We start from the raw sequence: 17,871 nt of genomic DNA, 5'->3' as shown, positions 1-17,871 counted from the left end.
TTTGGTCTCCCTGCCATTCCCACATTTGGCCCAGCAGCAGACCTCCCCAGGACAAAGGTCTGCGATGGCGCCCTCCCGCAGGCTATTGCCGCTGCCCCCCCAAATCTGCTCCCCTTACTCACCTGAGGCTCACGGAGCCTCATGTGACCTGCATCAGGGAAACTTCTCTGTGGTTCCCCAACACTATAAATTGTGCTTCCAGGAAACTGGAAGTATAGTTTCTGCTCCCATTGGGAGCCTCAGAGAGGCTTCCACATGGCCCTTCCACAGCACCTGGCGCCTGGCACCCTAGCACCTCGTAACTTTATGGTAGGTTCACGACTGATTTGGGCAGAGCTGGGTGGTGATGCACAGGTTGAATCGCTGCCTATTACTCTTGAGGTCATCAACTGAGTTCTGACAAGCTACCAATGTCAGAACTGGGAAGTTCTTAGAATCAAATCTTGTTCTCCAGGTAATTTAAGATAGCATCATGCACAGATTATTTTACTAGTAAATAGCAAGCACTCAGGCGAGGATCAGTAAACCTGTAGTGGTCCTATGAGAACTATGGAAGCCCTCATCTCATCTTTTTAAAAATAAACAAATGTAGTTCTCTAGGGGAAATGACCTGTGACGTACAAGACTCCTCAACTACGACAGCAGGTCTCTCATAAAAATGTTCCTATAAAATTACATATCCCACGGAAATATATTTTGGGACATCTGGATCTCACACACATCAATTTTCACAAACCAATTCTCCATGATTTTCAGATTCATTAAAGAAAAACCTGTCTTAAGAAGCAAACAAGATACTCAAATGGACAAAGCATTTAGTTATAGGAAAGGCCATTTTGGATATAGTTGCAACTTATTTAATGTGAGTAGGCATGTTACATGGGTAAACAGAGGTCTGTGGCTATACTTTTAAACCAGGTTTTAACATAAGAGAAGAAAGATTGATCACAACAACTTGAAAATTTTTTAGAACAAATATCAAGTTGTGCTGATTTAATGGAACATAGAGTACTGTTTTGTGCTATTCCTGTTCTGTTTACAATAGGCTTTAAACTAACATAAGAACCCAAAGTACTTTACAAAGGATTGGAAACAAAGTTTAAAGAAACTTTAAAAAATGATGGGGCATTTCTGCCCACATGACTACAGAGGATTTGATTTTTTTTTAGCATAAGTATTAGTAGTCCGGGTTACTTATACTACACTAGGCTAGAAACCCTCATCAGTGCATCCAACACTTTCAATGTGAGTCTAGGGCAAATGCTTGATTGGGGTTTCATTACTCTAGATTTTATTATCTCAGTTCATTACCTTGATTGTATCTGTTGGATTGATACTTGGGAATCATCTGAGTCTCTTGACTTCTTCCATGCTGTGGAATCAGGTGGGATTCATTGTATAATGAACTAGCACATGGCCAAGTATTCATCAATAATTTGATAAATATAAGAAAGGGAAGACCTACAACAATAAAGGAAAAATGGCTATTACTCCAGAGTGACTTAATTGTCATTTAACTGAAGTCACTCCAAAATGACTTCAGGATTCTGATCCAATGTAGGAACCTCCTAAGTTCATAGGAAAGTGGGGAAGGGAGTAGAATTAAGTTGTTTTTTTTAACCACACCGGAATGTCTTAATGTGATTTTTAAATCCCTTCGTGTATTATTGGGACAGACCCAACTTTAAATATATTGCCTCCATCCTATCTTGCCTTGTTGAACTTCAGCATCGTGCGTAATCAGCATGTACATGTACATTTTACATATGTATGTCATATTTTGTGTACTGTAGACCAGTGGTTCTTAAACTTTTACCATCAGGACACACTTTTTAGACTAAGAATCTGTCAGGACCCACCGGAAGTGATGTCATGCCCAGAAGTGACATTATCAAGCAGGAAGAGTTTTAGCAGTCCTAGGCTGCAATCCTACCCACACTTACCCAGGAGTAAGTCCCATTTACTATCATTGTTAAAAGCATAAACATAGTAGCCTGTTAAAAGAACAGATCTGTAACATTTCCCCAAATGCAGTCACATACCTTAGTAGCATCAAATCTAATATATTAAAAATAAAATATTGAAATGAATGGGGACCCCTGAAATTGGCTCATGACCCACCTAGAGGGTCCTGACCCACAGTTTGAGAAACACTGCAGTAGACTATAACTTTTAGGGGGCAGAGGATTCGGGTTGGTCTTTGTATGTCACCAGACTCCATAGGCCAGGAGAATCTTTGCTGTAGTTGTGTAAATGTCCTAGCTTGAACTACATATAGGGGCAAATTAGGAAAGCAACAGATCCTAGCAGAGCTCCCCGCAGCACCTAACACATTTCCAAGTAGTTCTCTCTTTACAAACTAATAATTTTAGTTCTCATTCTCTCTTTACAAACTAATTTAAAGTGTTTTTCTGTTTCTAAAAATACTCTACCCAACAAACTGTATATTTAAATAGGACTAGCCAGAGAAAAAGTATCAGAATGGGAGTGTCCCAGGAGGCGCATATGACTCCTACATGCATCAACTAGTCCTTGTTTTTTCACACCCACAGGTCTTCATGAGTGTGTACATGTTCAGGCCATTTTTGGCATACCCAAATTGAAGTGGTTGTGGGTCGTCTTTAACTGCCCACATGGCATAAGTGTATTTAGACTTAATTAAACCCAGTTATTTGCAGAAGCAAAAATAAGGGTGTAAAAATAGCAATAGAATTTCATCCCCTAATTTGTTTTACACAAGATGGATGTTCTCAAAGTAAACAAGTACTCTAATTTTGGGTGTGGATCACAGATAAAAATGTTGAAGAGGGGATCACAAGTAGATTGTCATCTGTATGCATTTTATGACAAGCTATTTTATTATTATCCTGAATACTCAACGGAAGGAGATACGTGTGTTACCCAGAAATCATCATCTAAGACAAGTTATCCATTAAAAGGCAGTTGTATACTGAGTGTCTTGTAGTCAAGAAACCAAAACTAGTTTTGGTGGTTAGCTCTTGCTCATTCTAAAGAATGCTATGCTATGCTCATGCTGTGCTTTGTCAGATAAGTTTGGCACTGATTTTCAAAACGGTTGTGCTCATGATAACACTGAACATGAATGAAGACGTTATTTGTGCCAGCTTTAAAACATATTAACAGTGCCCTTGATAGCTTGCATTGCTCAGAGGTTCTGTTCTGTTAGTCTTACACTCTCCCAAGTACTACTCGTAGTTCAAAGTGCAGCCAAACTGTATGTTGGTGATCTGAGTCATGCACCATGCTCAGAGAATGAAGTAATTTTTCCTGTCTCATTTTTAGATCATTCCCATTTCCTTATTGCACCCCTCTGACTAATGCTATGTCTGTTATCCATAAAATGACCTTATTAAGACCTTTGTCAAATCCTGAGGTAGATCCTCTTTATGAAATAAAGATACATTTTAAATCTTTTTTTTAAAGGCACTAAGCAAATAAATGCTGGTACAGAAACATCAATAGTTGTCCTAAAAGTGTTCCTTTGATGGTTTCTGAGATATTGTTTCTCTATTTTTGTGACTTCTCTTAATGGAAGCCTTATTTCTACTCTTGTGCTGCTTGCTTCAACATGAACTATTTGTTAACTGTAAACTTTGAGTAAACCCAACTTACATTTACCAGATGGGAAGCAGAATTGTAGAATATGTTCTTTTTAAATTGATAAGCAAAGAAGAGCAAATACAGTATATTAACTCAAAAGGCAACTTGTTTGAGAAAAGAAATATGCCCCAATTTGTGTTCTTGGAGGCTTGGGAGCTGCTTTCACTTGGTCTAATCCTGTGCCATAACAGCAGTGAGTGTAGACCAGAACCACATAGATCAATTATTTTAAACCTCCATGCCGCAGTAGTTTGGAGTACAGTGGTTGAAAATTGCTGAAAAACTCTTTCAGGTTTTCCAGATCCTATCCTCTGACATAGATGTGAGAAGCCCCATTGTGTGGCCTGGGGCTTTCCCCATGGGAAGGGGCCGAAATTCCCCTTCTGCCAAGGAGAGCTCTTGCAGCTTCCCAGCACCCATGGGATATAGCGGTCTCCATTTTGGTGCTACGGTTCCTCTGGGCGCTGGGACTTGAGAACCTCTGTGTCAGACTTTTTGGCCTGACATGGAGGATGAGCTAGGATCCGCTGTTCCCACTCCTCTCCTGGGCCGGTTCTTCTCCCATCCTGCCGTCCTACTTCCCCAAAAGGCTTTTAACTTGCTCCAGGTGGCTGGGTGGCATCCTCCATCACTGGGCCCAGCACTGACACTCCCTGATTTGAGAGTGCTGTAAATGTGCTTTATGGAATATTTACGACAACTAGCATCTGAGCTGGAGCTCAGTGCCAGTGTTAGGGCCCAATAGGAAGGTGTGCAGGCCTGGTATACAAGTAGGTTTTGATTCAGGGAGAGTTTGCAAATTGGCATTGCAATATATAAATAGAAATTATAAATAGGTTACTTTTTACATCCCATTTCACCCCTCTTGTATAAGTGACTGATATTATGTTATCATTTTCTTCCAGGTGCCTGAGATTATAAGCACCATCAGACAAGCTGGAAAAATTGCACGTCAAGAAGAATTTCAGAATAACCTTTCAGATGTTGAAGACCCTTTTAGCAAAAAATTTGAGGTGCTATTCTGTGGTCGAATGACAGTAGCACACAAAAATGCACCTCCAGCACTCATAGATGAATGTATCGAAAAATTTAACGATGTTAGCTATACCAAAAACTTGGACTCGGGTTCAGTCTCTCAACAACATGAAACTACCAGCCACTCTGGAGGATTTTCTATAAGTGATAAATTCAGATCCGTCTTCCAGCCCTCGGTTACTGAAGAACAGGACAAAAGGCCAATGAGGAAATCTTACTCTCAGCCTGGACTACGTTCTTCGTCTTTCAAAAAAGATGTGCAAGCCAGAAGCATGAGGAGTAATAGCTTCGTCAGATCTTTTGATGAAGATCTTGTTTCTCTGAACTTAAAAAGTCGATTTATCCACGGGCAAAATGTTGTGCAACCAACAGATATTGCTGGGAACCGGATTATGTTGTTCACGGTAAAATGCAGCTACAGCATTTGCTAAAATCTTGAAACTGGATAACAAGTTTATAGAAACAGCTATCAGAAGCTACTGCTGTGTTGAACTACTGCAGTTAAATTAAGGGTGCAATCCTATGAGGCACTTGGGCCGACGTAGGTCTCTTTTGCCGGCCTAGGAGTGCTGCAAAAGTGCTGTAAAGCACTTGTGCATCACTCATTGGGGAGATAGGCCAGCGCACGGACATGCGCCAGCCCCCCCCACGCCGACATGGGTCTCGGAGGAAAGGTGAGTTGTGTTGGTCAAGCTTGGCCATTGCAGGGTCTGGGGGGGAGCATAGGGAGGGCAGGGAGGAGGTGGGAGCAAGGCATTTCAGGACAGGGGGATGGTGAGTGGCTGGCAGGACCATGGGTAGGCGGGAAGCGGGGTCAGAATCTGGCAGGTATGCTGGATCCTAACCCCATTCTTGGGTGGTCCAGGACAGTCCTGGGCTGTTTGGATTTGCTCCACCCCTCAGGTGGCACAGATCTGAGTAGACCCATTGGGGCCACTGCAGCATGACCTGGAGTAAGGGGAAACATTTCCCCTTGCCTCGGGCTGTGCCGCTTTTGGCCCCAAACTTGTGCTGGGTACATTGCAGGCCTGCTGGCCTGCTTGTTTCAGCACATGTTAGGATTGCACTCTAAGTTTGGTTGTGTAAATGTGCAGTCATGTTTTCTGCTTAGTGTAAAACTGATTTTCCCAACCAGGTATTTGACAACTGTTAATTACATCCCAGGTAGCAAAAACAGGAGGCTTACTAAGCCTTTAATGAGTCATGATTCTCTGCTGCTGGGCTGCATTCTCCTTATGGATCTCAAGTGGCATAGACCTGATGTAGAAGGAGATTTTTGAATATTCCAGACAAATTTGTAAGATGCCAGTTGGTACTGGAATATATAAATTGGAATTAAATAGGATGTTAGTTTTCCAAAGGATTAATTTCTTCCCCCCAAATTGCAGTAATACGATGTGATCAGTGAAGCTGTGATTGCAAAGCTGGAACTGACAAGTGAAGCTGGTGTACAATTATGTTAGAGCAGTGGTTCTCACACATTTAGCACCGGGACCCATTTTTTAGAATGAGAGTCTGTCAGGATCCACCAGAAATGATGTCATGACTGGAAGTGACATCATCAAGCAAGAAAATTTTTAACAATCCTAGGTTGCAATCCTGCCCACACTTACCCAGGAGTAAGTCCCATTTACTATCATTGTTAAAAGACTATACATACACGTCCAGCCTATTTATACACGGATTTTTTATACACGGATTTGACTCGACACAAATGGCCACTGAAAATGAGAAGGAATGTGCTGATCCCTGGAGAAGGGGAAAAATGCATCCCTTTAAAATCAGTTTAAAAAACTGAGCAGTCCTTTAACAACAGCCTCCTTACTGAGGGGGGGGGGCAGCTGGCTGATGATCCATCAGTCCTTCTCTCCCCAGTGGACCCCTCCCTTCCCCCTGAGCACATGAAAGAAAGGTGATCACTTTGCATTGGTGAAGGGAGGGGCCACTGAAGGCACTCACTGAAGGGAGTGAAGCGGACCACTGATGGATGGATGGTCTTCTTAATGACTTTTATCTTACATCGAAAAGGTCAGCAAGGCTGTTTTTAAATCACTGGAGCAAAGAAACTTTGTTTTTTAAATTGATTTGCTATAGTGCTTTTTTTACCATCCACAGTGAGTGCTTGGAATGGAACCCACGCAATAATGAGGCTCAACCTGTAGTAGCTTGTTAAAAGTACAGGTCTGTAACATTTCCCCAAATATAGTCACATACCATGGTAGCATCAAGTCTAATATATTAAAAATAAATATTGAAATGAATGGGGACCCACCTGAAATTGGTTCGTGACCCATCTAGTGGGTCCCAACCCATAGTTTTAGAAACACTGTGTTAGAGCATGACCATAAATAGGAAAATGATAATATTTTCAAAGTTACCATACATGTTAACAGAGCAACTTGATGATGACATTGTTTGAAGTTGTCATTGGTGGATATACAGCATGTCTCAAGAAAATGTACACACATGTCAGAGTATCAAATGTATTATGCTGTAATTCACATGTATACTGCATATGGTGTACACAGAAGCAGGTACTTGACTCAGGGTGCAATCCTAACCAACTTTCCAGCACAGAGATAAGGGCAATGCAACTCTGAGGTAAGGGAACAAACATTGCCTAACCTTGAGGAGGCCTCTGTGACTGCCCCCCCCAACTGCAGGATGCAGTACATGACCCACTGACACAGCTAAGACAGACAGATAAATATAAGACAAATGTAAACATTCTCAAAGGGTACATACAGATTTACAGTGCAACTTTGCACCCAGTTACACTCACAAAGTGTGGTTTAGTGATACCTGGTTAAAATGCCACCAACTGGACGACTTCTTTTGTCAAACTGTGGGCAGCTGCTTGTCAAATATTTCCCCACCTGTAGTGGTGTGCTAATGGCATGGAGAATTCATGCTTTGTGAGCTTCCAGTAACATGAGAGGTGCATGGTTGGCTCTACCAATTTTTTTTTTTAAAGAACCAAGAAGTAACCCCAGGAGGCCGAGACTGGATCAGAGTAGCATCACCAGGAGAGAAGGTTGAAATTTGTCCACTTTGCCACTTCCCTGATTGAAATAACCCACACACCCTGGCTGTTTGCCCACTAGAAAACTAATCCTATGTATGTTTACTTTGGAATTAGCCCCACTGGATTCACATGAGACTTATTACCTAGCAGATATGTTTAGAATTGCAGCTGAAGTATCTTAAAAGGTACTGTTAGTCTTGATCTTGTTGCTCCACCCATCAGCCTTTACATGCACCCATTTAGTACCACTTCTTCCCGTATTTTACATGTTCCTTTTTCTTTAAAGAAAAGGAAATGAAGCAATAAAGAAAAGTACTTTTGAGCACATACTTCCTTCATCAATATGCAACTCCTGTCTGCCCCAGACACTTGAACTGCAAGTTCATATATCTAAAAAACAGAAATCTCACTTAAAACAGTGAATAATTTTCATAACAAATTAAAATATTCATATGCACGGTCCATGACTGAGTAACTAAGGCCTTTTGGTATATAACTAGTTACTGCTCTCTGTTTTTTGCAATAAACATGATGATAAAATCATCACCCCCACCACTAAATCTTTTTTTATGATCCAAACCTGGTGGTGCCCCTTTATGCTAGCTGCCTGAGCTGTTGTGTCAGAGGATGCCTAGTGTCTCAGAGGCTGAGCTCTGAATCAGGACTTCTTTGGTTAATCTGACTTTTGCATGAACTCAGTAGGTGGCCTTGGGCAAGACACTCTCTCATTTTCAACTCTACATGTAATATAGGAATAATAATACTTTATAGCATTATAGAATATACCATTATAGAATAATAATACTTTATACCCTATACAAAGTGTGTCCTGTAACACCTTAGGGCAGTGATATTCAAACTGGGGCGTCGCGATGCCCCAGCCTGTGGGTCCTGGCCTCTGCCCCCTTAAGGGGTGGGGGCAGCCAGGAGACGGGGAAGGCAGTGGCGTGATCCTGCGGATCACGCCGCTCAGGGGGGCTGCAGGGGCTTGGGTGCACTTGCCCAAGCCTCCTGCAGCCTCCCGGAGGTGCAGGGAAACCTGCGCAACCTTTGGCAGGGCTCCCCAGGTCAGGAAATGTGAAAGCGGAGCGATTGCACCCCGCTCTGCAAAACCGGAAGTGGAGCACAATCGCTCTGCTTTCCCTTCTGATGGAGCTGCAGGGACTGGGGTGCACCCTCCAGTCCCTGCAGCAGCCGTCCCTGTGTGCAGGGAGCCCTGCGCGAGCACCTGCAGGGCTCCCCCTGTCAGGGAAAGGGAGAGTGGGCCGATTGCACTCTGCTTCCGCTTTTGCGGAGGCAGAGCAGTTCGCTCCACTCTCCCTTTCCCTGACCTGGCGCACCCTGCAGGCGCTCATGCAGGGTGTCCCGCACACAGGGATGGCTGCTGCAGGGACTGGTGAGTGCATCCCAGTCCCTGCAGCCCTCTGAGCGATGCGATCCTGCGGATCATGTCACTGCCTTCCTCCTGCCCCTGCTGCCTCCTCCCCGCCCCCGCAAAGACTTACTTCGGGTTTCAAACTCCTGGAGAGTTTGAAAACCGCAGCCTTAGGGCGTTGTGGCACCCATACAGGGTGCTGTGGGATGTCCCCAGTCGCCCCTCCTACCTATTCCCCACTGGGTGATACTATCTTGGATCTCACAAAATCTCACAACATTCAAGATGGTGGCTTCCAAATCTCACAAGAGCTATGGGGGTGTCGCTAACCAGGTAAGTTTGGGGACTACTGCTGTACAGGATTGTTGTAAGGATGGTATCAAGAAGATACATGTGAAATACTTTGCATACTCAGCGTGTTTGGGCTACTGCATACAAACCATTTGCCATATGGAGAAGCCTTTATGCCGTCACATTTTAAGCAATTGCCATTTGTGACCTGAAATCTGTGTTGAATGTGTACAGGATTGAAGTGATAACATTTAATTCTGATTCAGGGCTTGTAATTAAGAGTGGGTAAACTAGACTTCCTCTACAAAAGTCTGCTTTATAGTCTGTGAGATTGTAACTAAGGCTTAAGTGGCCCTCTCAGGATAACTTTCCTCAGCAATAGCTTGACTTTGTTTGAGATGTCCTGAAGTAAGTGATTTCACAACAGTGACCTAAGAGTACCTCCCCAAGCCACAATTAGGCCTAGCTCCTAAACGAATCTACCTTTGTGATGCATGTACTTGCAAACATGTATAACTTGTTAAGATCATATGCAAAACTCTGCTGGATCAGGCCAAAGGCCTATCTAGTCCAGCACCCTGTTTCTCATCAGCTGTCTCTGGGAAGCCCATAAGCTAAGAAAGAGAGAAAGGCCATCATTTCTCTCTTTCCATTTCTCTCCCATCATTGCTCTCCTGCAATTGGTGTTCAGAGCTTACTGCCACTGAACCTGGAGGTAGCGCATAGCTATCATGACAAATGGCCATTGAGAGATCTGTTTTCTGTGAATTTGTCCAGTTCCTACCCATGTCCATTACCATATCTTGTTGCAACAAATCCTAAAGACTAATTGTGTGTTGTATAAAGGCCTCTTTTGGTCCATGTTGACATTCACACCTGTGCACCTGAAAAGCATAAGACTTCCCAGTAACATGCTGATAAGTGTTCAACCTGTTTAAAGTTTTATGTGCACAGATGATAAGTCCAGTACACCAAGTGATTTGAGGAAAGAAATGTGAAGGCTGAGTTTGTGAAACATACTCTGTATTTTAGGGTATCATAACTATTTATGGCTTCAGTTCACAACTCTACAAGGATTTGATGTTCATGTGGCGATTCCTCGTTCCCTTCAGTGTTCTCCTCCTTTGGAGAGAAGGAAGAATGATTTGTGGGATCAGGATGTGTAGCCTGGATCTTCCATGTATAAACATATGAAGTGCCTTATACCAGTGGTTCCCAAAATGTGAGCTGTTGCTTCCCAGGGAGCCACAGAAACCAGTCAGGGGAGCCACAGAATCCTCACAAAAACCTGCCACCCTATACAATGTATAGCAGTGGTTCTCACACATTTAGCACCAAGACTCACTTTTTAGAATGAGAATCTGTGATTTCGTGACTGGTAGTTACATCATCAAGCAGGAACATTTTTAACAATCCTATGCTGCAATCCTGCCCACACTTACCCAGGGGTAAGTCCCATTGTTAAAAGAATACGCATAGTAGCTTGTTAAAAGTACAGGTCTGTAACATTTTCCCGAATGCAGTCACATACCATGGTAGCATCGAGTCTAATCTATTCAAAATAAAATATTGAAATGAATGGGAACCCACCTGAAATTGACTTGCAACCCACCTAGTGTGTCCTGACCCACAGTTTGAGAAACACTGATGTATAGGATTGTAGCCCTAATGGGGAGCCATGGCCAATGGCCCAGTGGGTCAAAGGGAGCTGCCAATCAAAAAAATTTGGATACCACTATCTTATTTTGGCAGACCATTGATCCATCTAGCTCAGTATTGTCTACATGACTGATCGTAGCTTTCAAGGGCATCAAACAGAGAAGGGTCCCAACCCTTACCTACTACACACAAAGCTTCCACAGTCCCACTAAGCTGCGGCCCCTCTCATGTATGCAAGGAGCTGCTGGGTTGGGCTAAATTCCCAAAGATCATAATTATGTTGCCAAGCTAATTTAATGAACTGCTTAAATATGATCACTTAATTTTGTAGAAAAGATATCCCAGTTCATTTTTTCACAGTGTGGTAATATCAGTAGCAAAATACAAAACAAGGCTTATGTTGTGGCTCTTTTCTCATGCAAAATGCTCTGTGGGTGCTGATCTTCTAGTGTTAAATTGAGTTTCAGTTGTCTATTATCACTTATATTTTTGTCTATCCATTATTTTGATGGGTGGCTGATGAATGTTATCTTTGTGTTTTTTCCCCCCTAGATTGGCCAGTCTGAAGTTTACATCATAAGTCCTGACACCAAAAAAGTAGCTATTGAGAAAAGCTTTAAGGAAATATCTTTTTGCTCTCAGGTACCTAAATTTTGATACCTTCTTGGCTCTTGTCAGTGGTTGCTTGATATTTACGGGTTTCCAAACTAATTTCTGTGTTTGGTGGTATATTTCAAAATCCAACTAACATTTGGGCAATTGGCAGTGCAATCCTGTGCATCTCTACTCAGAAGTAAGTTACATTGAGTTTAAAAGGAACTTACTCCTAGGTAACTATGCATGGGGATGCAGTTTAATCATGTAGTTTCTGTATTATAACTTTCATTCCTTTTTAAATATTAATGAACAACAAGTTCTTTGTATTCAGAAATTTCTTCCAGTTTTTTAACAGAGGATTATGTCAAATGGCTAACAAAATAACACTTTCAAAGTGTTAGGCTGATACATTCTTACCTGGAAGTAAGTTCCAGTGATGCCGTGGGGCTTACTTCTGAGTAGACATACCTAGACTTGCACTGTCACAGTGTTACGTTCTGATGTTGAACTTTTGAGATTTATGGTGTTGCATCAAGCAACTAAAAATATTATTTCACTTAATGAAAATGTTTAGCTTTTGGTTTAGCATTCATTCTCTTGACATTCAAGATTCTTTGTGCAGTAAAAGGAAGGTGAATTGGGCCCAAGAAGGGGGTGGGATTGGTGGAGGTCTCCTTCGCTGTATTATAACCCCCTTCCGGGACCAAGTAGTGCTTCCCTGGTTTGCGCAAGCAAATAGCTGGTATTTGCCTCATAGGGATGGCTGGGGCCCCATAGGGACGGCTGGGGCGTTACTCGGGATCCCCTTACCCCTTATCCAGCCACCTCCTGAGCTGTACTGAATGCAGTATAGGCCATGTAGCCTTGCTGCGCCAGTGCAGCTTAGGATTGGGTTGTACGTTTCATAGAAATCCTATTATGCAGGAAAATTTGTTGTTTGCAATTTACCTTGAGTTATAAAAGTAAGCTTGAAGAGATAAGTGATTTATCATGAATCCCAGAAATCTCCTTTCTGAAGGAAAACTGTCATGCAGTAGAAGAGCCTTCCTTGAAACCACTTCCTTTGTCAACAGAAAGCCCTGACTCAGCACTTAGCAACGTGCCCTCAAGGTCGAGTTTTGTCTTTCCCAGACCAACAGGAAATAAATTCCAAATTTAATGACCCAGTTCCTTCTCCCAGTCAGTTTAATCCTAAACTAGTGGCATCCAGTGGGGGAAAATGCTGTACATGTTAGCTGTCTCTGGAGATAGAAGGGCATGTGCCAGCACCCTCTTCATCCTTCCTTGGAGACCTGCCACAGACTCTGTTTCCATGGTGACTGTTGGCATTGACGCCTTACTCTGCTGAAGATTGCAGCAAGGAGGAAAAAAAAAACACCATTGTTTTGTTTTCTCCTTCTGTTTCAAAGAGCTATAAGTCTTAGAACCAGTTCTCCCAGAAACAGTATTCCTATTCAGAATACACTTGTGTGTTTTGTAAAGCTGTGGCACTCCAGATGAAAATGAATTTCCTTGAAATGCACCATCAGTATTGAACTGTTTAAAAATAGGGGGGGGGGGGGAGAGAGAGAGAGAGAGAGAGAGAGAGAGAGAGAGAGGCATCTGGAAATTAAAATGGAGAAACCTAAGAAATTAAGGTTCATAAAACTGTCTTGTTACTTTTGTGTATGTCATTCATTCCTGAACCATCCTGTCACGTTTCTTACCTTTGGCTCCAAGCCCCTAGTCTGAGCGGGAGCAGCATTTGCCTATAGGCACAAACTGTCACTGGAAAGCTGCCCATAGAATCATATGTGTTTACCGCTGAACTTTTCCTAGTGGTTCCATTGTCTGACCCATTGGAAATATCTGGCGCAGTGCTGAGGGCCGGAAAAAAATTTAAATATAAATAGGAAAGGCTTTCGGTTCAGCTAAGGGGCCTGAGCTTGCAGTACACATGGAGAGGTCCTTTTAGCTAAGCAATATCAACACCCATGTCAGCAGCTCTCATGTATCCTTATAAAACAATCCAGACCAGAATGGAGAAACTAGTGTTCATAGAGCTGATAACCCCAGATGACTAAACGAATTCATAAACTTCAGGGCAAGACAGAAACATGATACAACACATGTATATTGTTAAGGAATTACATATTGATAGTTCCAGGAAATAGTGAATGATAGTAAAAATCAGTTCAAAATGTCTGCAAATACTTTCACGGTACAGATAAAATTAGAAATAGTTATTTTTATTTCACAAGAGTGCAAGTTTTCTTTAGGTGGTTCCATATTGTCTGACCCATAAGCCTTCGTATTTATGCCAGATGGGCATGTATAAGGAGTTGGCTATAGAAGTTTATTGGACAGAGAAATCTGTGTTATGGTTAGAGATCCTCTAGTATAAACTATTTTAAGCACTAATCAGATAATTGAAGTCCTGATAAATCCTGGTTTAAATTAAGCCCTACCAAATTTAATTGTATTTTTGTGGGGGTGGGGGGATTGCATGTGGTCCATGACTATTCCAGTTTTTGGCTCAGTGGTCTGCAGGCTCCTAAAGGTTGGGAACCACTGCTTTAGAACCATAAGCAAAAGCCTGGTTCTCACTTAGATGGTAAACTTGCACCTACAGAGATATTTGTGGTTGTTTGGAGCCCCTATCATGTGAGCCCCTATCAACAATCTGAGGTGGAACAGCCAAGGCTCAGGTTTATCACTCAGTGAAACTTAAAAGCTTACATCTACCAAGGTTTGGGTACAACTCTAAACTGTCAGCAAGATGCTATCGTTTTTAAAGTTGGACTGAAAGCAGATTACTGTGGCAGTCATCATTTTTCATGTACGGAGCTGTTCTGTCTTTCTGCAGCTTCTTCCCAAATTGTCTGAAAGGCTTCCTTTAAGACTTATCATTGCTGTGATGCCAGAGTATACTAATTCTCCATTCCATTGAAATTGATCAGGCTCTTGTACTGTTGCTGGGCAACAGTAGCATACCTAGAGGGGGGCAAAATGGTAAGTACTGCAGGCACCGTAATGTAAGCAGCCCCTCCCACTCGCCATCGGAGCAATTTTGGGCAGTGACAGCAACACTCAGGAGATGCTGCCAGGAATGGCTCTGAGGCTAGTTCGAAGGACCAATTACACGGTGTGTTGTGGCACCTGCAGTATTTAACACTTTGTGTGTGTCCCCAGCTATGCTCCTGCTGGGTAGCATCAGTTGTAACTGCTCAGTTCCACACATACCTTACTATAAGTGCACAGAAATGAATCCGAAAAGCCACTGAAGCCTTGTCCTCCTAAGCGAAGTATGCAGTTTGGAGTGTCAGGGTAACGTCTTCCCTACAGTATAGCAAGAGCAGAAAAACCGACAGTTTAAATTTCTCACTTTAGGGACTCCTGGCAGCTATCCAGCTTTTCATTTGTCCTGTCCTCTAGATACACTGAACATGCAGGTGTCAGATTGTGAGAAATTTGGCTTTCTTTATCAACACTCCTTTTTGTTTATCTGTGTTCACTAAAGGAGTAGCTTGTGAATTCTGATAATGATGAGACCATGCGCTTAACATTCCTTTAGAATGACTCGCTTTATCTCTTGAAAATATTTTCTTATAGTCCACCTAGCCAGTTAATATATTACAGTTTAATCTCACCATAGGGTAACTAACCAGGAGCTAAGAAGTTCTTTACAGGTGTCCGGAATATGTTTTCCATACACTAAATCAGTGGTGCTCAAAATTTTTAGCACTGGGACCCACTTTTTAGAATGACAATCTGTCGGGACCCACCAGAAGTGAGGTCTAACTTTGAAGTGATGACATGGCTGGAAGTAACATCAATTTAGGCTTCAAACCTAAGCCACAGTCAGCCAAAGTTCCCATGACACTGCACACTCATGCTGTTATTTTGCATAGATCAGAATTCAAACATTCCAGCTTGGAGATCAAAGCAGGATGCAGACTTAGATCCTTCTTGAACAACACGGCCCTCCTCCCTTTCCAGCATCCCATCTTCCCATCTGTTCAAGGCCAAGAACCATGCCGCTTTCCCACTGGGGGCATGCCCGGTCTATCAGCTCTGTATACTATATTTTCAGCACTGTATTTTCAATGGCAGATGAGCTAGGTGCTATGCAACCCACCTGAAATGGACTCGCAACCCACCTAGTGGGTCCAGACCCACAGTTTGAGAAATGCTGCACTAAATGGTTACAGCCATGAGAAATATTCCACAAAAATTTCAGATCTTTTTAGTAAACCAAAATTGTAATAATAAGATTCCTCAGGGTTTTTATCTGGAGATTATGATCTCTACAGTGAGTGCAGTAAAATGTTATTTCTTCTAGATATCTTCTTAATTAGATTACTAGTCATCTGAAAGATAAAAGCAACTCTCTTGTGTGTTTTTCATGTCAATACTTTCCAAATTTTGACACTTTTACACCACAAGCCTATGCATGTCTACTCATATGTAAGTTCCACTGAACAGAATGGGACTTACTCCCAGGGAAGTATGGCCTGTTGCCTTGTGACTTTCTGCTGACTAATTATAAGGCCATAACTTTGTAATGTGCCGTGTTTTTTGTGTTTTTTTTTAATTGTATATTTGTAAAAATTGTTGTTAGCTGCCTTGGGGTCATAATGGTGACAAGGTAGTGCACAAGATTCCAAGGTAAACAAGCAACCAACTTCTGTGAACATAATTAATTTGATCTTTTTCTTGTAGGGAATTAGACATGTGGATCATTTTGGTTTTATCTGCAGGGAGCCTTCAGAAAATGGAGGCTTCCATTTTGTCTGCTACGTGTTTCAATGTACAGATGAAGCCCTGGTAAGAGATCTTAGTTTTTTAATTATTATTTCAAGGAGATGCTGAAGAAAGGATGTTTTATACAGCTTTGCAGATTACAAAATACCTCACTGGCACAATCACTTGCATGAAATACATATGCCATAAGGCAGCTTAAGTGATGGGGTCTGGCAAGCTAATCAAAAGCAGTTCTCATGATAACTAAGGAAATCTTGTTAAGTTAGTTCCTGGATTCTGACTCTTTATAACAATAATAACAAAATAATTGTTCCTCACGTTGAAAGCTGGCTTCTGATGTTACTACTTTTGTAGTATCTGTGGTGATGTGGTAAACAGATGACTGCTTGACTGTATATTTAGCATTCGCCTTGATTCAATAGCCCACTGCTTCTCACCATTCAAAACAGGCCATGCATATGAATTATAAAATAAGACAATTCTTTTTAGCAAAAGAGATGACCATGACAAAAATGTTGTGGTAGTCTAAGTTCTCACCTCTGCAGGTAACAGGTTCAAGCTATCTGAATTAGGGCCATGGTGTAAGGATAGGGCCATAGTGCAGGGACAAATGGTTAGAGCAGTGGTCTTCAATGTTTTTCTTCTCATGGCACACTGACATCTATGGACTTCTCTGTGGTATTTGCCTTTTGTGACATATTCCAGGTTCTGCAGCACTGTTTCTAGAGCACCTGTCTAGTAATTTATTGTCTGTCCCTATTCTTCAGTCAATGGAGAAATATGGACAGACAATCATTTACTACTGATCATTGCCCTAGAAACAGAGGTGCAGAACCCAGAAGAGATTTTCAGTCATTTTCAACTGCTGTGCTCCAAACTATCATGGTATACCTGCAGACCTTTTGCAGCACACCAGTTGAAAATCATGGGTTAGAGCCTCCTTTCTCCTGCAGTTCGAAAGCTCTCCTCCCCATGACTGCTTTTGGAAAATAAATACAGCTGTGCCCTCTTATCCTGGGGGTTCCATTCTGGAACACCCCCTCCCTCCCATGGATAGCTGAATCCACAGATATGGGTGAATGCTCATCCCTGTGATCTGGACCCTGTGATCTGGACCCTAACTTCCGGAGGGGTCTCTGAGCCCTGCAGAAACCACGAATGTCCATCCACGGCCTCTGCTGGGCTCATACTGAGCTCAGCAGCTCAAAACGCATGACTTCCGGTTTCATGGAGAAACCAGGAGTTATATTTTCAATGCCTTATAAGGCATTGGAAGACCCAGGGAAGCCCCCAGAGGGTCCACGGACCCAATCTTCAGATACGGCCCTCTCTAAATAAATACACTGGGAGTACACCATCAGCTTTGCTCAAATTGTTAGGTGATATGGTCACTGTTGTATCATATGCACATTATAATTGTGTGAATTCAAGTATACATGCTTGGCAACAACACAGAGAAAATTAACAGTTTCCCTAGTGCTTTGCCATCCCACCCACCAAATATGGGTTCTGGAGTGAGCATAAG

At 42.3% G+C, this 17,871-nt stretch overlaps 1 protein-coding gene across 3 annotated transcripts in view; it reads left to right on the top strand.

The window, feature by feature from the left end:
- The window catches only part of TBC1D1 (TBC1 domain family member 1), a 109,730-nt gene that overhangs the window by 40,714 nt on the left and 51,145 nt on the right, over positions 1–17,871 (top strand). For all 3 annotated transcript variants that reach the window (XM_066631704.1, XM_066631703.1, XM_066631702.1), the window contains exons 2-4: positions 4,527–5,060; positions 11,559–11,648; positions 16,305–16,409. In XM_066631704.1, coding sequence (XP_066487801.1) covers positions 4,527–5,060; positions 11,559–11,648; positions 16,305–16,409 — 729 coding nt within the window. The remainder of the gene's footprint in view (positions 1–4,526; positions 5,061–11,558; positions 11,649–16,304; positions 16,410–17,871) is intronic.

The sequence above is a fragment of the Tiliqua scincoides genome, chromosome 6, assembly GCF_035046505.1.
Source record: "Tiliqua scincoides isolate rTilSci1 chromosome 6, rTilSci1.hap2, whole genome shotgun sequence".
Taxonomy (NCBI): domain Eukaryota; kingdom Metazoa; phylum Chordata; class Lepidosauria; order Squamata; family Scincidae; genus Tiliqua; species Tiliqua scincoides.
Note: the sequence above shows the minus strand (reverse complement) of the source record. Positions and strands in the feature narration are given on the sequence as shown.